The sequence below is a fragment of the Humulus lupulus genome, chromosome 1 (genome assembly GCF_963169125.1).
Source record: "Humulus lupulus chromosome 1, drHumLupu1.1, whole genome shotgun sequence".
Taxonomy (NCBI): Eukaryota; Viridiplantae; Streptophyta; class Magnoliopsida; order Rosales; family Cannabaceae; genus Humulus; species Humulus lupulus.
In genome coordinates, this window is record NC_084793.1 from 216,296,835 (window position 1) to 216,316,541 (window position 19,707).

The window sequence follows — 19,707 nt, forward strand, 5'->3', positions numbered from 1 at the left end:
GATGCCATTACCGGTGGTAGAGTATTTTCATGCTTACCGCGTTTTGATGTTCATCGTCCAAGTATTTGTGTCTTTGGATTTGTTTATAAATTTTTATTTGTAAATATAAAATGAAGAAGATGAGCATTACATGAATTTTGGGAATTTTTTCATAATGAATATCAAAAGTATAATATGGACTAATGGTTTATGGGTTTGAATTTTTTTATTGAAGTTGTTGCATTACTGAAGTTAAATATGAATTGGAAAGATGAACTCAAGAATATGTTAGGATGAGTTTCTAGGTTTCAAGGATGAAAATCGTGTTCTATTTTAATTATTTAGTTTGATTTTGATTGATGTTATAAGTGGATGATTAAATTAGATTTTAGTTTTAAAATTTAATTATTCTTTGATATAATTATTTTAAGGTTTTAATTAATTAAAATATATTTATTTTTATAGTTTTATATTAATTTTTTAATTTATTAAATTAACTTATTTATAAATCTAGGGATATTTTGGTCATATTAAATTTTTTTTTTATCAAAATTAGGCTCTGGGTATTAATTTGTTTAATTTTACAAAACACATAATCTAAATTGTCATTTAATAAAATATAAGATATAATCGGTAACTTTTACAAAATACATAATCTAAAATTGTATTTGTTGTCCTCATTTCCTGACGTGGGCCCGGGACGGTGGTCCAGGCCCATGGCCGGCCCAAGCCGCTTGGGCCAGGAATATCCAAGGGGGCGGCCCTAGTGCGATTCTTGTTTTGGAAAGCGTCTGGGATGGTGATCCAGGACAGTTGTTCGAGAGACGTACAGAGCTCGGATCCCCCGCTGAAGTACATGTAAAACGGTCCCGGATCTTGGTAAACGGTTCGGGCCTGTGGTAAACGAAGAAGGACAAAGGTAAATGAACCCGGATCAGGTCCTCCCTGTTTGCAGGGAAAAGCATCCGTGATCCTGAAGCCGCCCCACGACGCGTGGGGATTATCCCCACTTTTCACCTGCGGAAAAGGCCACCTCGGGATTGCACGCCGCTGTTTCAGACCTGCACTGCCAAGTACTCTGACTGGTCTTGTCCCCTGAATCTGCCTCGTAACTCGAAGTGCCCAAACCAAAAACATCATTTTGTCGGGCGAAGTATAGTTCTTAGGCCACCCTATTGGGCCTTAATTAGTCTTGAATTTATGTATGTTTTATCTTTTTCATTGGGCTTCCACCCGAGAAGCCAAGAGTATCCATATCTCTGATGGGCCCGGGTCATACCCGATCCAGACCCAGTGTTCCCATGAGCCTATAAATACAGGCAATAGAACACTGGGAAATGGATCTCTTTTCAACTGATATACAGTTACTCTGTCAAAACATAGAGAGAACTCCATTGTAAAATACTTTCCAAGCTCTAATATAACTGACTCGTGGACTAAGGCTTATTAATGCCCCAACCACGTAAAAACCCTGTGTTAATCTTCTATTCTCCATATCGTTATTCTTAGCTAATATCCATTAGTGTAGTTTCCGAAAATATCAGTAAACAGTATTTATCCTAAAAATGAAGAAAAAAATAAAAAAAAATTATCCTCAAAATAAAAAAAATATAACTATCATTAAAAGTATAGTATAATTATATATTTTTTTAAATTTATAAAAAAAATTTATACAAACTTCTAAATTAAAAAGGCATAAAAGCCATATTTTTCAAATCAAACTAAAATAATGAAAAAATCCTTTCGATAAAAGTGTAAATAACTCGTCTAAAGAAAGCCCATCACATCATGTCAATTAGGTCACAGCTTCAAGTATTGAAACTCGAGCCCAAAATCGGTCGCCAGGGCTCCGTGTCTAGATTATTCATTCCAGGATCTTAACATAACAAATCCTGACCGTTAGTTTCAAAAACCCTAAAATCCCTGAAACCCCTAATCCATCTATAAAGACACCGTCATCGTATCATTCCCTGCCTCCATCATCAGTCATTTGCAATGCGTCCCTTCAATATCTTGTCTTTACTGGAATTTTTTTACCCCAGTGGCTATATTCTATAATGTTAGATATTATTATGATCGGGAAAGGCGGGATAGTTGAATTTCACCGATTCAATTGATGGTAGTTCTTACATATGAAAAGGGTCTTAATTTGTTTATTATTATGACATTTTTCTTGTATTGAATTGTGTCTTGATGATTTTACATTCGATTGGTTCTGTTTGAGTTATGTTTTCTGATTTTAATAAGTTTTCTCACTTAATAACGTTTCTGTGTTTTTGATAAGCTTTGTTTATTATGCTTATGATGTCACTAAGCATTCGCAGTGGCCGCCTAAGAGCTTTCGCATTCGCCGGGCTTTAGAGGTTGGATATCTGAGACCCCAATGTTTAGACTATTTTCAGTGAGAAAGAGTTTGTGCTATATGTCTTTGAAAGTTGTCTTGAAGTTTAATTTTTTTTCTTGTCTATGATGATGATTAGGGTATCAGGGTCAATTTTCTTGTCTATGATGATGGTTAGGGTATCAGGGTCAATTGTTTCTTTAAACATTAGAAGAGCTATCGCCTTCGCCAAGCACGAGGGTTAATGCTGCTCTATCTTATTATAATTTGATTTTTTTTGTTTGTCATGATGTATGCATCTTTTATGATACATCTTAGGAACATTTGCAGTGGCCTTCTAAGAGTTTTCGCTCCTGGGATATCTGATTATTGCTTAGAAATTTGATTAGTTTGTTCTGTTGTGTTCCTTTTGATTTTTTTAAAGTGATTACAGAGTTTCTTGGTTGCTGACGTCAATGATGATAACTGTAAGGCTTGTTTCTCAAAACATTCGCAGTGGCCGCCTAAGAGCTTTCGCCTTCGCCAGGCTTGAGAGTTAATGCTGCTTTATCCTTCCTTGGATGTCTGAGACGTGAATTTGTATATTGTAGTAGCTAAGAAGTTTGATTGGTTGGGTTTTGCTGTGTTGATTTTGGTATTTTACAGTGACATCGTCATTGGTTTGGTTATGTTCATTAGATTTCTTTATTGCTCATGACAATGATGATAACTCTAAGGCTTGTTTCTCAAAACATTCGCAGTGGCCGCCTAAGAGCTTTCGCCTTCGCCAGGCTTGAGAGCTGATGCTGCTTTATCCTTCCTTGGATGTCTGAGACGTGAATTTGTATGTTGTATTTGCTTAGAAGCTTGATTGGTTGTTTTGCTGTGTAGATTTTCGTATTTTACAGTGACAATGTCATTGTTTTGGTTATCTGTATTGGATTTCTTAGCTCATGACAATGATGATAACTCTAAGGCTTGTTTCTCAAAACATTCGCAGTGGCCGCCTAAGAGCTTTCGCCTTCGCCAGGCTTGAGAGTTAATGCTCTGCTTTATCCTTCCTTGGATGTCTGAGACGTGAATTTGTATATTGTAGTAGCTAAGAAGTTTAATTGGTTGGGTTTTGCTGTGTTGATTTTGGTATTTTACAGTGACATCGTCATTGGTTTGGTTATGTTCATTAGTTTTCTTTATTACTCATGACAATGATGATAACTTAAGGCTTGTTTCTCAAAACATTCGCAGTGGCCGCCTAAGAGCTTTCGCCTTCGCCAGGCTTGAGAGCTGATGCTGCTTTATCCTTCCTTGGATGTCTGAGACGTGAATTTGTATATTGTATTTGCTAAGAAGCTTGATTGGTTGTTTTGCTGTGTAGATTTTCGTATTTTACAGTGACAATGTCATTGTTTTGGTTATCTGTATTGGATTTCTTAGCTCATGACAATGATGATAACTCTAAGGCTTGTTTCTCAAAACATTCGCAGTGGCTGCCTAAGAGCTTTCGCCTTCGCCAGGCTTGAGAGTTAATGCTGCTTTATCCTTCCTTGGATGTCAGAGGTGAATTTGTATATTGTATTTGCTTAGAAGCTTGATTGGTTGGGTTTTGCTGTGTTGATTTTGGTATTTTACAGTGACATCGTCATTGGTTTGGTTATGTTCATTAGTTTTCTTTATTGCTCATGACAATGATGATAACTCTTAAGGCTTGTTTCTCAAAACATTCGCAGTGGCCGACTAAGAGCTTTTGCCTTTGCCAGGCTTGAGAGCTGTTGCTGCTTTATCCTTGGATGTCTGAGACCTGAATTTGTATATTCTAATCGCCAAGTAGTTTGATTGGTATGCTTTGTAGTGATGATTTTGGTATTGTGTTGATATCTTAATTGTTTTGACTTTCTGCAGTGGATTGCTTTTGCTGCTTATGTATTATCTGGTTTGGATTTCTTTCTCAAAACTTTTGCAGTGCTGCCTTGAAGCTTTTGCTTTTGCCAGGCTTGAGAACTAATGCTGTTTTATCCTTCCTTGGATGTCTGAGACCTGAACTTCTTCTACATGATTGTTTTGCTTAGTAGCATGATTGGTTTTTTCTCGTGTGTTGATTTTGGTATTTTAAGATGACTATGTCGTATGAATATTCTTAATTGCTGATGCCAATGATGATAGCTCTTAAGGCTTGTTTCTCAAAACATTCGCAGTGGCCGCCTAAGGTTTTCGCCTTCGCCAGGCTTGAGAACCAATGCTGCTTTATCCTTCCTTGGATGTCTGAGGCCTGAACTATAATCGCTTAGAATTTTTTAGCAAGTTTGCTTTGATTTTGTAAATTTGTGTTTTACCGTGACTACAAGTTATTTGGAATTTCTTAGTTGCTGATGTCAATGATGTTAACTCTAAGGCTTGTTTCTCAAAACATTCGCAGTGGCCGTCTGAGAGCTTTCGCCTTTGCCAGGCTTGAGAGCTGATGCTGCTTTATCCTTCCTTGGATGTCTGAGACTTGATTATGGCAAATGTTTACAATTTAAGTTAAGTTTACGTTTATATTAATTGTTATTTTGTACTTTGTATCTGATTTTGTTTGTGCCATTTAGTGTTTTTAATTGTACTTGCTGTTGATGATGACAATCTCAAGGCTTGTTTCTCAAAACATTCGCAGTGGCTGCCTAAGAGCTTTCGCCTTCGCCAGGCTTGAGAGCTAATGCTGCATTATCCTTCCTTGGATGTCTGAAACTCTTTTTTTTTTAATTTTATTTATGTAGCTTTGCACAGTTTAGAGAGCTTATTCTGCTTACACGTATATATATACATAAATAATTAATTGTTGCTGGTGATTGCAAGGTTATGTTAAGTTGAGAACCTTTGGCTTGCTGCTGTTTGTAGTATCTTCTTTTTGCCATTTTTAAACATTGTGTTTTTGTTGGTGCGTGTGTTAGCTTTTTACATGTTTTTAAATATTTATTGATTATTAGTCCTTTTTAAAGTGTTTATTGATTATTTGTCCTCTTTTTGTGCTCTGCTTTTTGGGTACTTTTCGTTTGCCCCTTCAGTAGTTTTTCCGATTGCTGTAGGGAAGACTAGTCCCCCATATTCATGATCATCCTGTTCACTTTGTCAGCCGACATTTATGTCTTGCTGATCATTTATTGATGGGAAATTTCATTTTGAACAAATTTAAATAAATTAATGATAATTTTGTGTTGTTTTCTAGTTTGGTGTACAATCTTTACTGTACAATGATAATTTAAATAAAGTAATGCACGGATTTTAGATCTTTTCTGTACCTTGTAGGATTATTACTATTTCTTATAAAATCTTATATTATGTAGGGACAATTTTGGACGTGGAAATGCTCATCCCAGTTTAGACCAATTTTGTTTATTTGCTAATCCATTTAACCGTGAATTCGATATGCTGTTTCTCAAGCACGTGAACTTCTCGAAGTTAAATGGGTAAACCATTATCTATGCTTACACGACGTTAGATTAATTTTAACGAAGTAGAGGGTTTACAAGAATCTTTGAGGGTTAGATTAATTTTAACCAAATTAGGGATGGGACTAGGATCTGAGTAAAGGTGCGCTACCTCATTTTGAGGGCGGGGCTATTATCAAGAGGCTGAAGAACCATACAAAGCATGGCGTATGGTTGGGATAAAATTTTATTTATAATTTTAATAAAAAATTTGTTATTTTTTTTTAAATATATATAATAGAATAAGTGCACTTTTTTAAGTTTATGTTCATATTATATGTTTAATATAAAATTAATAATATAAGTAGATTTTAAAATTTAATAGGTTGCTATGTTTAATATAATATTAATATGATAAGTAGATTTTAAAATTAAATAGTTTGTTAGATGATAGCAAATTATATTATATATCTTTAATATGATATTACTTAATTTGTGAAGTTTAAATTTAAGATTAATTAAATTTTATTTAAGTTATTAAGAATAATTTTATTATTTTTATTGTAAAATATTTCATTCAATAATATTTTATTTTAAATATTTACTTCATTATATTTAAGTTTAAGTTAATATTTAAAATATATATTTTTTAATTATTTATTTATTAAATTTTATATAAGTTAAGTTATGTTTACAATATAATATTTTATTAAATTTAAGAATATTCTTATAGCATGAATACATTTTTTCATATTTTATGTATATGCATCATTTACCTAATTCTTAAACTTAAAAAATAAAAATGTAATTCAAAATATAGTTGAACTACATTAAAAAAGAGGTAGAAAGGAAAGAAAGTTGAATTCTTCTCCAAAGTACAACTGACTTCATCGCCAAATCTGAAAGTTTATCTCTTGCCCCAAAACTCATTTTTGGCATCAACATCTCCCAAAACCCAAAGGAGGATGAGAAGGTTGAAGGGGTATAAAGATTGGTGCAAAGAGGAGGATGTGAAGGTTGAAGGGGTTGAGACTTGGGTTCGACGGTGCAGGAGGCGTGTACTGTTGGGGAAAAAATTCAAAATCATATTTTGGTGGTAGGATTCGCTGTGATTGTTGGAAAAGCACTCTACGGAGGACTTTACTATTTGATGACAACTCAAAGAGAAGGTTTATAGGTTATTTTTTAGTTAACAAAATATATAAATTAGCTGAGATTTTCTTTTGAAGTCAAGAATAAGAGAGAATTGTTAAAAAAAATCAAAAATGTTTCAAACAATAATTAAACCGTTACATTATTTTAAAAAAAAAGAATGATAAATAAAAATAGTAAAAGTGTAAATTAAATGGATCACTGTGTTTTTGTAAAAGAAAATTTGAGTTTTAATGCAATAAGTGATAACATATTTAAAAAATATTCTATCTCTATATAATTCTTGTTTTGGTACTACTAATAACGTTACCACCTAAAATATTTCTGGCATAATTTTCCCTCTTTTTCTTATAGTCTTCACTTTTTATCTCTTATATTTTTCCTCTCGCTCTCTCAAATTTTCGTACACACAAAAAAAGCCGGCCACCATTAATTTGCATTTCGGATTTAGGGGCAAGTTTTGAGTCATTTCAAGTCAAGAAACTTCATTTTGGATTTCAGATCTATGGGAAAAATATCGTACGAGTAAGTATATATTTGTTATATGTAATGAGGAAACTTGTCTGGTTACATTACTTGTCTTATTTCGAATAGATCTGTGTATGCCTTCATGTTTTATTGCAATTTTTCACTGTCGGAATGAATTTTGGATACTTCGTGCGTTTTTTTCTGGATTTTTTTCCTGCCTTGATGAGTTTCGATGAAACTCGATAGGTCTCGATGTGTTGCATGCATGCTGGCTCGATGGACCTCGACGTGCCTCGATAGTGTTACAATCTTAATACCTCGATGGTCCTTGATTGTACTCGATAAAACTCGATAGGTGTATAAGAGTTTAATTGGATTTAATAACTCGATTGTACTCGATAAAACTCAATAGGTGTATAAGAGTTTAATTGGATTGTTTGCCTCGATAGTACTCGATTGTACTCGATAAAACTCGATAGGTGTATAAGAATTTTATTGGATTGTTTGCCTCGATAGTCCTCGACTGTACTTGATAAACTCGATATTTGTGACATCGATAGGACTCGACATATATCGATAGAAATCGATATTTTCAGTTTTATGCTGTAGTTTAACTTTTTGACTTTTTTTTTGTTGCAGATTCGACTGTTTCCGTATTTGTTGCATTCAATGGTGTTTGGGAACTCGAAAATAGGGATTGGATTTTCAGAAATGCTGAAAATCAAGTTCTGCCCGTGGAGAAGGGTGCGACATATGAGCAACTGCTTGACATTCTGTACGATGAGCTTGAAATGGATAAATGTGTGCATGACTTGAAAATTGAGGTCTCGTACACATGCCTATCACAATCCGTCAAACCTACCGTTATAAAAAATGATAGGCATGTGCGTGAATTCATTGGGTTAGCATTGAAATTTGTAGAGAAGCTCATTCCTCTATGTGTGACATTGATTAAGAAGGGAGGTGTAAGAAATGCATCGGCTTCTGCCAGTGTTAATAAAGAAGTTCAATTTGAAGACAACATTTCTCCTCCATGTCATGGTTTCAAAGGAACTCAAGGTGACGTTGAAACATGTGTTCCCGAGACAAATCCGGATGTCATAGTCCATGATGATATCTCGGTTAGAGATCCGTCATATGTGCATGACACAGCGGAGTACGATCCCTATAGCTACGAACCTTATGTCAACGACGATCTTATTGCTGATGCAACAGATCTTGGTGGGCCAGATGTTAGGGCAGATTTTCCAACACAGAGTTCAGATGTTATGGTAGATGAGGAGCGCAGAATAGAAGATCGGCAAACACCTGAGACCAGTAGTAGTCGTCCAGGTCTAAGTAAAACCGATGATAGTTTTAGATGGAGTGCTCCATTGGACTTAGGTGAAGATCGTAGAACATGGGGTGCTCCCATGTTTACCAAAGAGGATATAGATGCCTCACATCAACATCATTCCTCAACTAGCAAAGCTTCAGGAGAATTGCACCTTGGGAAGTTCTTTCAGAACAAGTTTGAATTGAAAACTAAAGCATCCATATTTGCGATGAAGAATAATTTTGAGTTTATGGTAAATAAATCTGGGACTGATGTGCGGTACATTACCTGCAAGGATCCTGATTGTGGTTGGAGATTGAGGGGTAAGAAAAAAAAGCGATCTGAAATGTTCGAGATCACTGTATTCAATGAAGTACACACTTGCTAACAAGAAATTCAAGATAAGGACCACCGTCAAGCATCACCGTGGGTTGTAGGGCACCTAATCAAGATGAAATTTGCTACCGATGGTACTCAGTACATGACAAACAACATAAAGGAGGACATGAAGCACCCTTTTGGGGTCGAAATGAGCTATGAGAAGGCGTGGAGATGCAGAGAAAATGCTCATATGTATGTCAGAGGGACACCTAAGGAATCATACTCCAAGTTACTTGGATACCTGTGTCAGTTGTAGCATAAGAACCCAAGTACAATTACTGATTTTGTAGCAGAAGATGGTCGTTTCTTGTATTGCTTCTTTTCCCTCGGTGTTTCTAGGCGTGGTTTCCAGTACTGTCGTCCTGTAATTTGTGTGGATGGCACAATCTTGAAGAATAAGTATGGTGGCCATATGCTCTGTGCTGTTGCGTTGGATGCAAACAATCAGTTGTTTCCAATTGCGTTTGCATTGGTGGACAGTGAGAACCATAACTCTTGGACTTATTTCATGAGAAATTTGAAGGAAGCCATAGGGGACGTTGAGAAACTTGCTTTTGTATTGGACAGGCATAAAAGCATTAATCATGCTTTGGAGCTCGTGTTCCCAGATGTGTATCGCGGTGCAGGTTACCATCATATTTGTATGAATGTTGTGGCAAAATTCAAAATTGACCACGTGCAAGACATCATAGGGTGTGCAGCATACGCATTTCGAATAACGAAATTTCATAAGTTCTTTGACAAGATTAAGGTAATTGATCCGCCCATTGCTCAATATCTAGAGGGAATTGGCTTTGAAAGGTGGAGTAGCACTTATTTTCCTGGTAACCGATACAATATCATGACGAGTAACTACGCAGAAAGCTTTAACAATAAGACCAAGGGGCAAGGAGCTTTCCAGTCGCCACTTTTCTTGAATTCATAAGATTCACTCTTCAGTCTTGGTTTGCAGATAGACGTGAAAGAGCTGCAAAAGCAACAACTGTGTTATTACCTAAGATGGAAAGTGATTTGAAGCAAATAGGTGATAAAGTAATTTTTCTAGATGTCCAAGTCCTTGGTCATCACGAATTTCTTGTGGTCGATGGTAATGGTGATGGTGAGGTGAACTTGGCCACAAAATCATGCTCTTGTGGCATGTTCCAAACCATTGGGATACCTTGTGTACATGCTTTTGCTGCAGCCAGAAAAAGAAGCATAAACATTTACTCATTGTGTTCCCTTTACTATAGAATTGAGGCATTGAATGACACTTATAAAGATACTATTTACCTTGATGGGAACAAGGATGAATGGGTAATCCCTGATCACATCAGAGATACGGTTGTTGGCGTCCCCGTTGAGAAAACACCTGTAGGAAGGCCCAGGAAGCAGAAAGTGGGTAGGCGAAAGACAAATCGCTATGTTTCACGCGGGAAAAAGATTGTCAAGCCATGTAAGTGTAGCAGATGTGGTGGTAGTGGGCACAATAGGAAGTCATGTAAGACTAGGATTTAAAATATTGTGTTATGTAATTATTTAATTGATTTTGCTGCATTTATTATATGGAGTACTTCTTCTAATACTTTGTTGGTTTAGATGTCGAGGCAGACACATTATGTGAATTTAATACTTTTTTATTTAATAATTTTTTCAAAAAATATTGTTTGATAAAAAAAAATATACAAAACTAACTATATGCTATATTATACAAGATGTGTAAGACAAAAATATAAAGAGCATCACGGGGACAAATTCTGATTGAATAAGTCCACACATCACTTGGTCCTGAAATGCTGAATGTTCTCATCGATAATGGTATCGAGTGGTAGCCTGGCAACCAGAAGCTTGATATGTTTGATGGCAAACATCAAACATACCACAATTCCCACTGCATATAATCGATTTTGTGTCAATAGAAGATAAAAATAACTTTAATTTTCAGATTTCAAAATACACTAATTAAATAGGGGAATACCTTGTCTTAGTCTAAGGACTTTCCTCCGGAGGAATACGACAATATGAAAAAGGCTTTGCATTCTGCTCAGGATACACCTGGAGGTCCTCATGGTGGTCAAACATGCCAGAACACCATAACAATGAAGGCAACAATAAGCACCAAGGCTTGATCGCTTCCTCCATCAGAGTGGGACTGAGCACGCTATGGTTGGAATCATAAATGTTGATGCACCACGTTGGAATAGAGACTTCAATGGCGATCCAATGTGCGACTTTCTCGACGTGCAAAAAAAAATATACTTCACTCACATTTTGCCATGATACAAGGAATTGATTATCATCGCCCTTCAACATTCTCAGCACATCGTCGTCCCATGTATACTTAGTGCCGGTCTCTCTGAAATGATTCCAACGACCTAGGCACACTTGGGGGAAGGTGGTGTTCATGATCGCAGCATCCTACCGAAATGCAGCATGGTAAAAGTGGCGTCGGCGGCGTAGCATGTGCAAAGCGGCATCAATATGCTAAAAAAACATGAAAATTCGTTAGTACCATCATTATATTTTAAGATTGAATTGAAAACATGAATGTAATTTACATATACCGAATCCCAAAGCCAAGTCTGGACTGTGTGCAACCGCAAGAACCATGCCACACCGTGCGTCCCAGTATAGACGTTCCGGTCTCTCTTGTTGTTGATCTTCCCGATGATTCACTTATGGAAGCTCTTCTCCTGCTGTGGGTCACACTTCCTCAGTGGTTCAACAACTAGCCCTAGTTTATCTAGTCTGATCTTCTATGTTGGGTCAGTGAAGTCATCAAAACGCTTGGGCCTGCGTTTCTTCCTGACAACTTCAAGGCCAGCTGCCTCCACGGGCTGCAGTACTCGTACACTGGGATTGTCAGCATCACTGGCAACTACAGATGTATGGGCCTGTGGAGTGGAGGGTTGATCGCCGCGCTCGTAGTCTGCAGGCAAGATATCAGACTCTGTATTTAATTTTACGTTGGTGGCTGAGACCAGTGAAAGCAGCTGCGCCAACTGAGCCATGATCGTGGTCTGATTCTGTAGTAAGGTTGCCTGGCCCTCCTCAACCCTCTTGAGCTTTTGCATCAATTGCTCATAATCAGGCTGGACAACCTGACTAGATGAAGTTGCACAGGCCTGTGAAGTGTCCTCCTCAACCCTCGGGACATCCTCATAAAAAATGGAGGCTTCCTTTGCAACTTTTGCCAGCTTCTCTACCTCATTCTCAGGTACCACTACTTCCTCCGCTGTAGTCCCAGCCTTCCCCACAGTTGATTCCAACTCAGGGAATAACCTGGAATCAACTTCTGGGAGGCTATTGTAGTAGACTACCTCACCGGGACGTGGCTTTAGCATGGGAAATACCACTAACTGCATGGTTGAATAACACGTGTCAGGAAAACTTTAATAAAATAAATCGTTAATCAATTAATCTGTGACATTTAACAAGATAAAATGGAACTTACTCGACGGTTGGCGAATATAGGAACCAACAGAGCTGTCGAAATAGTAATATTAGTCTTCGTAGCCCAGCTAAGCATCATCGAAATCTGATTCCCACTGTTCTCACCGAACTTACTCCCGAGAGAAGGCATGGCCTCAAAAGCCCAGTAAAGAAGCGTGGGTGCATAGCAATTGAAACTATACTTCGCTTCCTTCTGTTTTTTGCTTGACCCCTCTTTCTTCTTCTTCTCATAGTGTTTCAATTGCTTCTTCATGTCCTTCTGAACTCCTTTGCTAAACTTCTTAAATGACAACTTCCCCCATGGATACTTGAAAAAGTAATCAATATCCTCAACCATTCTCAGGGAATCTCCCCATATCGTCGTTGTCTTCTATGGGGCATTCAGTACCCCCTCTATCAAATAGCACAAACCCAGCTTAAATGCATCTTTTGGGTTTGTGGAGGCCTTCAATGCATCTTCCAACTGACCAAAACTAACCTTCGAATCACCATTAAAATATTCCTGGATGATCCGATCACTTGAAAGATGCTCTTTCAACTCATCTGAGGACGGTGATTTCCCAAAATTTAGCCCGGTAACTAGGGCAAACTCTGCAATACCAAATCTACACAGAGTGTTGTCCAGGTAGAACTGACCCTCTTCAGGCTTCTTGCTTTCTACCTTACGCAACATTAGCTGATGCAGCAGAACCCCAGAAAAACTAAACGGCTTCGCCTTAAAGAACTGTCCCAACAGGCATGCCTGTGCCCTTTCAATAAGACCATGTCTCTGAAACTGCTCTATAAGGGTATCCAAGTAGGCACTACCCCTATAAGTGACACGACCAGGAAAATGCTTCTCCAACAGCACAATAAGGTCAAGCATCTGGAAAAAAAAACAAAAAAAATGTTAAAAATGTAAAACAATCTGGTCACTATCGAGGCAGTTACTATCGAGGCCTATCGAGTCCCATCAAGGCAGAAACTATCGCGTCTTATCGAGTCCTATCGAGGCCTATCGAGGTGGGTTCTAAAAATCACAAAGAATAATATCATCGGGTTACTATCGAGTCCTATCGAGGCCTATCGATTCCCATCGAGGTAGGCCCTAAAAATTCCAAAGCCCCGTATCATCGAGTCCTATCGAGATAGGCCCTAAAAATCCCAAAGCCCCGTATCATCGAGTCCTATCGATTCCTATCAAGGTAGGCTCTAAAAATCCCAAACCCCATATCATCGAGTCCTATCGATTCCTATTGAGGTAGGCCCTAAAAATCCCAAAGCCTAAAATTTCATCGAGTCCTATCGAGTCCCATCGAGGCCTATCGAGGCAAAATCAAATCCAGTCCCTATCATGTACTATCGAGTTGCATGAAAAATATCGAAAAAAACCTAGATTTCTTCATTCCCCAGCCCCGATCTATTCTATGAACAAAAATCAACAAACAAAAACCAGGCACATACACATATTGCAGATTAAAAACGAAATCCCTCACCTTCGATTTCTTTGGGGTTGTTTCCTAAAAGTTTGGTCGGCTTGCTCGATGTTTTCTCCTTCCCCTTCTCTGATCGTCAACTTCGACCCTTTGGGAGCCATTGTTCGTGGTTGTGGAAGACAATGAAGGTTGGGTTCTACGGATTCAATCGAGGCCTATCGATTTCAAAGTTTGCTTGGTTCATGAATTTGGGAGAGAATACGGAGAGTTTGAGAAAATTATGCTAGGGGTATTTTGGGTAGTAACGTCATTAGTAGCACCAAAACGAGAGTCATATAGGGATAGTGTATTTTTTAAATATAGTGTCACTTATTGCATTAAAACTCAAATTTCCCTTTGTAAATAAGATGCAAAAAATACGTATAAATTTTCATTTTTCTTTTTCATTGAAGAGTAGTCATGGTCTATGTGTACACCATTTTCAAGTGCTTGACTTTGGTTTTAATTGAAGCACACGATGTTTACAAATACATTTATATTGTATATATCTATAAATATTGGACATTTTTTTTATATGGGCTTCACTTTAAGCCCTATTAGTGGAGCTCTCAGTGTTTCTCGACTCGTGAATAGTTTTCGGCGTGATTTTTTTTATGACCGTGTATATTGTAGCTATTTAGAACTTTCTGCAAATTTTCAGAAAATCCTAAATAGTTTATAATACTGAAAACTAAGTTCAAACATGTTGCAAAAAATTGTAGGATACTCTAAATAACTATAATATACACGGTCATAAAAAAAATCGCACTGAAAACTATTAACGGGTCAAGAACACTGAGAGCTCCACCGGTAGGGTTTAAAGTGAAGTCCCTATAGGAGAATTTTCATATATATATATATATAATGTTTACTTGAAAGAAAGTAAGCAAAGATGTAAAGTGAAATCTCGATAAAATTAGTGAAATAATGCAAGTGAAAGTCAAGGTGATACTAATGTGCATAATCCAATTTACAATCACACTCAAAGGAACCTTATATAGATGTATCCTAACATACGATAACCAGAAGTTGCACATTTCAAGCTTCAATTTTGATTAAGTCTTTAAGAAGCATCAAGATGGATTTGATAAAAATACCATATAAATGGAAGCTGTACATTTCACAAGTATACATGTTTTAATTCATTTGTGGCTGGCACTAGAAAAGAGATATTTCAGAACTATACAAAAGATATGTTCTGCCCTATACAAAATAGATAGTAGCCTAAACAAAAGATGTTTCTAGCCTATACAAAAGAAACATGCAAGGATATACCAATTGGCCACTAACTCTTGCTTTCTGCCTATGGCTTTGGATTTTTCTTTTTTGGACGCCCATGTTTCTTGTATGTCTTGTGCTGAAATTATAGAATACTGAATTAATCATAACAATGCAACAAATGAAATCAACTTCTAATAAAAAACTCAATACAAAAAAATGTTACCTTTACAACCATTGCGTTTTGACAAGTTGATATTGTATGCCCAAGCTGTTTGCAATTGTTGGTAACTAGTTTACCTTGTGCATAGCGGAAAGCACAGGGTGATAGGCCCAGATATTTTAAACAAATTATTTAAATAATGGATCCATTAATATGCAAATATTAATCAGAGAGAAAGAAAAATATTAGGATTTATCAGTTGTAGAACAATCAAGAATCCTTGCTATCTTTTTAGTAACTCTAACGAATATCCAATCCAAAATAACCTTTTGAATACTCATACTAAGAACTTCCAAGATGTATCTCTATACCTTAAAATGTGTGTGGGCATGTAGAGTAATAATGGGAAAATTTCTGATTCACAAGATGTACTCAACTCATGAGATCTTGGAATGTTATGTCTAAGATAGTTTTCATGGATAGAGAAAAATTACGTTATATTTTTCTCTCTGTAAAAAAAAAAACTTAGAATTTTCTCTCAAGAATATTCTCTCAATTAAGGGTATCTTTTGAAACAATTTCTATCTGATAGATTTATAAAAATATTATTTAAATTCAAAATTCAAATTATAAACCAATTATTAAATAAATAATTAATTAAATAAAAGAAATATCCAAGACTCATTCTTAGACCTTGTTACAAGCACTGTAGTTGGCGTGTAACACATCCTTAATTCAGGGATGTGTTCCAACCATTTTTATTTATTTATTTAATAATTATTTATTCAAAATATCTAAACAAGATAACTTATTTATCAAATTAATTAAAGAATAAATATCCTTTCAAATTCAAACCCAACTTGAATTATTAGAAATATATTTTCACATTTTTTTTAAATAAATAAAGCTAATTAATTCAAAATTAATTATCTTAATTATTTAAATGCTATTTTCGAAAATGCCAAAATAATTTTCGAAAAATATAATTGATTAATTAATTAATTAATTTGTCTCAATTACATATTTAACATTGAAGAAGAAATTTATACCAAATATGCTATTTTCCTTATTTTACCAAATTTCAACTCTTACCTTGAATAATGTTGATAGAGTCATCTCGGAGACCTATGGACCTATAGTTTCAAGCTCAAATAAATGAAGCTTATTAATTAAAAATCTTTCATATAATAACCTTAATTTATTAATCTCAATATTTTTCCACTAAAAATATGAGACTGCACTCTTGTAATTATAGACATTTATTTATTGAGTACTTTTAAACATATAAAAAGTGTCCATCGATTTAATCACTACATATAATTCAATAATTTGTTAATGGTTCATAATTAAAGTAGGAATTAATTACCGTTTAACATCTTTAATTATATCTTGTTCCTTAAGTATCATTAACTTTACTAGTGAATGTTAATTCATAAATTGATTTATGAATTTGAGCTCAATAACTTTTCAGTTCCAAAAGCCAACCCTTAAGAGAACCACTATTCAATTCATCCCGTAAAGGTATAGATTCTATATCTGTATATTAAGTCCCCAACCATTTAAATCAATAAGTTCAAAAAAAAAAAAGTTTTTTGTAACGTTCGAATTCGCTAATAGGGCCTAGTGCCTCGATTAGCGTGCCAGGAGGGGCATAAATGGATATATATGTGGATTTAATTGTAATAATGTGTGATTATGGGAAATATATGAGTTGTATTAAGATATAACTATTTATGCATGCTTATGTGTATTAAATGTAATTGTAGGCCCGTTTTTGTGAAAAAGGGCATTTTCATAATTTTTGACCCATTAAGGGTATAAAATGTAATTATGTGTTATATGATTGGAACTACCACATTATTATGTGAATATATTTGCGATGACAAGCTTAAGTCGATCCTTTAGAGCAATTTGGCGAAAAAGTCACAACGAGGATTTATACCCGACTCGCGGTGAGCCAAGGGGTATTTTGGTAATTTTTCTTAAGTCAGGAGTTTAGTAGAACATTTTTGGAAGAAATAATTGTATTTGGAATTGAAAATTAGGAGTGTAATTTGAGGTTTAGTGGCATTTAGGCTAAATGACCATATCACCCTTAAAGGGATTTGGTGGAAATTTGGAAGAAAGGGGTAACATGGTAATTTTGACCCAATGGATAGACCAAGGCAGCATCAATAGCCTAGCACCCACGTTTGGGCACCCTTCATTCCCCTTAGCTTTCTCAAAAAATTTGGAGTTAAAGTCTCAAACTCAAGATAGGCAAAGTTGAGGGAATTTGGTGAAAATCAAAGGAATTCAAGGTCAAAAGGAAGGGATTGAGCTACCAAAATCTTCATTTAGCTGCTGGGAAATTTGAAATCAAGGAGGTAAGGATTTTTAACTCTGTTTTTCATTTTTGGACTTTGATGTTCTTGGTTGAAATGAGGTTAAGGAAAGTTCTGATGAAATTGAGGTTTCTAGGAAGTGTTAGTATATATTTTGCTGGAAGAATCGTGTTGGGAGTCTCTAAGAGACTTGGAATTCAGTCTCAATTCGCAATTCAGACCTGAGATTTTCGGATTTGGGTAAGTTCTAAACCCTTGGCTCAATTTGTTCAATCTTTGGTGCTTTGTTGTTTTTGATGAGTTTGAATGAGTTTTTGTGGTATATTAACTTTGGTATTGGGTTGTATGGGGCGTTTTGTGGTTGTAAACTGGTTGGAGAATCAGTTTGGGGTCGAATTTCTGGGTTGGATATGTAGAGAAGTCGTAAGTTTGAATTGGGGAAGAAATTCAAGATTTTGGGCTCGTTTTCGAGTTTCTGGTGATCTAGTGCAACCGCGCTAAGTTAGGGCGCGATCGCGCTAGTGTCTCAGGGAGTGGTGATTTTGATTTTTGATTTTTGGGTTTCGGAGTTAGGGGCGCGATCGCGCTAGTAACCCAGAAAGCCTAAACTTTCTGCAAGCGCGATCGCGCTAGGTTCCCCGAAACACAATTTTTCTGGTTTTAGAATTAGGGCTTGGGGAGTCTGGGAATTCATTTGGTGGGCCACTTGGGGGCTCGAGGGACGTTTCTAACGTCTCAACAACTGAGAATAGAAATCTAAGGATAGGCTTTAGAGTGAGGCTCGACATTTGAATTCAATCCCTAATAAGAATATGTTTATGTTGTGACTAGATTATCACTAGGCTTGAGATCAGGATCGTACTTGAGGCCGTCTCGTTTATCACACTGAACTCGAGGTAAGAAAACTGCACCCTGGTTGTGGTCGGGGCTTGGACCCCTGTAAATGGATTTGACTGTGATTATAATTGTGATTACTCAATTAGGCATGCTTGCATATGTTGTATCTAGTTGCGTGCTTATGAAATATATGTATGTGATTGTATCTATGTTGGAAGTCCGACCTAAGGGAGCTGGGGCTGACATTAAGCGTGCGGAATGCAACCGGCCTAAGCGAGCCAGGGTCGGCCATAAGACCAGAGGACTCGACCTAAGGGTGCCGGATCTGAACATCACTTAAATAAATAGAAGTGCCGATTTCACTTAACTAATTGTATCGATTGTTTGTGTATTTGATTGTGCAGATTATCACTGCAAAGCTTGTTGCTCATATCCCGTTATTTATTGCATTGTTGATTCAAGTTTACTGCTTATATGTTGCTGCTCATTGTATTTGTTGATTTAAGTTTTCTTGTTGAGCCTTGGCTCACGAGTGCTATGTGGTGCAGGTAAGGTAAATGGAAAGCTGAACTAGCCGTGAGTTGGAGAGCTTTAGCGGCGGTGTGTACATCAGTAGCTGCTCGACTGCCACGACCGAGGGATTGACAGGGACTAAAGCCAAATTTTATTTTTCCACTTAGGCTGGCTTTAGTTGTAGTTGTTTTGAGGGTTGTAATTGCCTTGTAAACACCTATTTTTTGGGATCCCATGTTCAAACTCACACTTTTTATTGAAAAATAACTATTCCTATGATCAAAATCTTTTATCTCTATTCCACTAATTATACTTAATAACACGTTTATATCCAAATGACTTGATTAACAAGTCCAACACTATTTAAAATACACAGTGTAATGGTCTTGGCTATCTAAGGCGTTACATTTTCAACCTGATCATTTTGACAAACCATAACGAGTGAATCAAAGAACTCATATGACACAAACAGGAGTTCATAATAACTTCAGGATTAAGATCAATTTGTATATGATCATCTTACTGATATGTTTAATTAATACTTATAAAGTAAACAATATTAAAAAGTATTAATAACATATCAGGTCTCATTCATGTATAACCATTTTATACAAAGTATCTCGACTAAGATGTCCTACTACCTCAATAATCCAGATCTAGATTACATGTATTCATAATACTAGCGAATTGTACTTACAATATTTAATCCAAAGATTCCACATAATTTTGTTTTACTGCAAACTATTTAAA

The 19,707-nt window shown here is 36.1% G+C and overlaps 1 protein-coding gene and 10 non-coding genes across 18 annotated transcripts; all 11 read left to right on the forward strand.

Annotated features, from left to right (window-relative positions):
- The first annotated feature begins 1,713 nt into the window (after positions 1 to 1,713).
- LOC133803354 (uncharacterized) lies at positions 1,714 to 15,626 on the forward strand. Of its 8 annotated transcripts, none has more exons than XR_009877921.1 (3): positions 1,715 to 2,098; positions 2,264 to 2,342; positions 2,460 to 3,620. XR_009877921.1 is itself a non-coding variant. In XM_062241373.1 (3 exons), the coding sequence occupies exon 3, from the start codon at positions 8,112 to 8,114 to the stop codon at positions 9,021 to 9,023; it is 912 nt and encodes a 303-aa protein (XP_062097357.1). In that variant the 5' UTR covers positions 1,728 to 2,098; positions 2,264 to 2,342; positions 7,960 to 8,111; the 3' UTR covers positions 9,024 to 15,626. The 8 variants fall into 8 exon arrangements, 2 of the variants coding, with proteins under 2 accessions (XP_062097357.1, XP_062097350.1); XR_009877923.1 differs by having other exon boundaries at positions 1,722 to 2,098; positions 2,754 to 3,620; XM_062241373.1 differs by lacking the exon at positions 2,460 to 3,620 and adding an exon at positions 7,960 to 15,626 and having other exon boundaries at positions 1,728 to 2,098.
- On the forward strand, positions 2,771 to 2,892 carry LOC133813374 (small nucleolar RNA SNORD14). The gene has a single exon (XR_009884390.1). It is a non-coding gene; the product is annotated as a small nucleolar RNA SNORD14 (small nucleolar RNA).
- LOC133813378 (small nucleolar RNA SNORD14) lies at positions 3,015 to 3,136 on the forward strand. The gene has a single exon (XR_009884393.1). It is a non-coding gene; the product is annotated as a small nucleolar RNA SNORD14 (small nucleolar RNA).
- Positions 3,254 to 3,377, forward strand: LOC133813381 (small nucleolar RNA SNORD14). The gene has a single exon (XR_009884396.1). It is a non-coding gene; the product is annotated as a small nucleolar RNA SNORD14 (small nucleolar RNA).
- On the forward strand, positions 3,500 to 3,620 carry LOC133813375 (small nucleolar RNA SNORD14). The gene has a single exon (XR_009884391.1). It is a non-coding gene; the product is annotated as a small nucleolar RNA SNORD14 (small nucleolar RNA).
- Positions 3,738 to 3,859, forward strand: LOC133813382 (small nucleolar RNA SNORD14). Its single transcript, XR_009884397.1, has one exon. It is a non-coding gene; the product is annotated as a small nucleolar RNA SNORD14 (small nucleolar RNA).
- LOC133813383 (small nucleolar RNA SNORD14) lies at positions 3,980 to 4,098 on the forward strand. The gene has a single exon (XR_009884398.1). It is a non-coding gene; the product is annotated as a small nucleolar RNA SNORD14 (small nucleolar RNA).
- On the forward strand, positions 4,445 to 4,566 carry LOC133813380 (small nucleolar RNA SNORD14). Its single transcript, XR_009884395.1, has one exon. It is a non-coding gene; the product is annotated as a small nucleolar RNA SNORD14 (small nucleolar RNA).
- Positions 4,667 to 4,788, forward strand: LOC133813379 (small nucleolar RNA SNORD14). The gene has a single exon (XR_009884394.1). It is a non-coding gene; the product is annotated as a small nucleolar RNA SNORD14 (small nucleolar RNA).
- LOC133813376 (small nucleolar RNA SNORD14) lies at positions 4,901 to 5,022 on the forward strand. Its single transcript, XR_009884392.1, has one exon. It is a non-coding gene; the product is annotated as a small nucleolar RNA SNORD14 (small nucleolar RNA).
- On the forward strand, positions 5,350 to 5,447 carry LOC133813355 (small nucleolar RNA snoR99). The gene has a single exon (XR_009884376.1). It is a non-coding gene; the product is annotated as a small nucleolar RNA snoR99 (small nucleolar RNA).
- Positions 15,627 to 19,707: the final 4,081 nt, after the last annotated feature.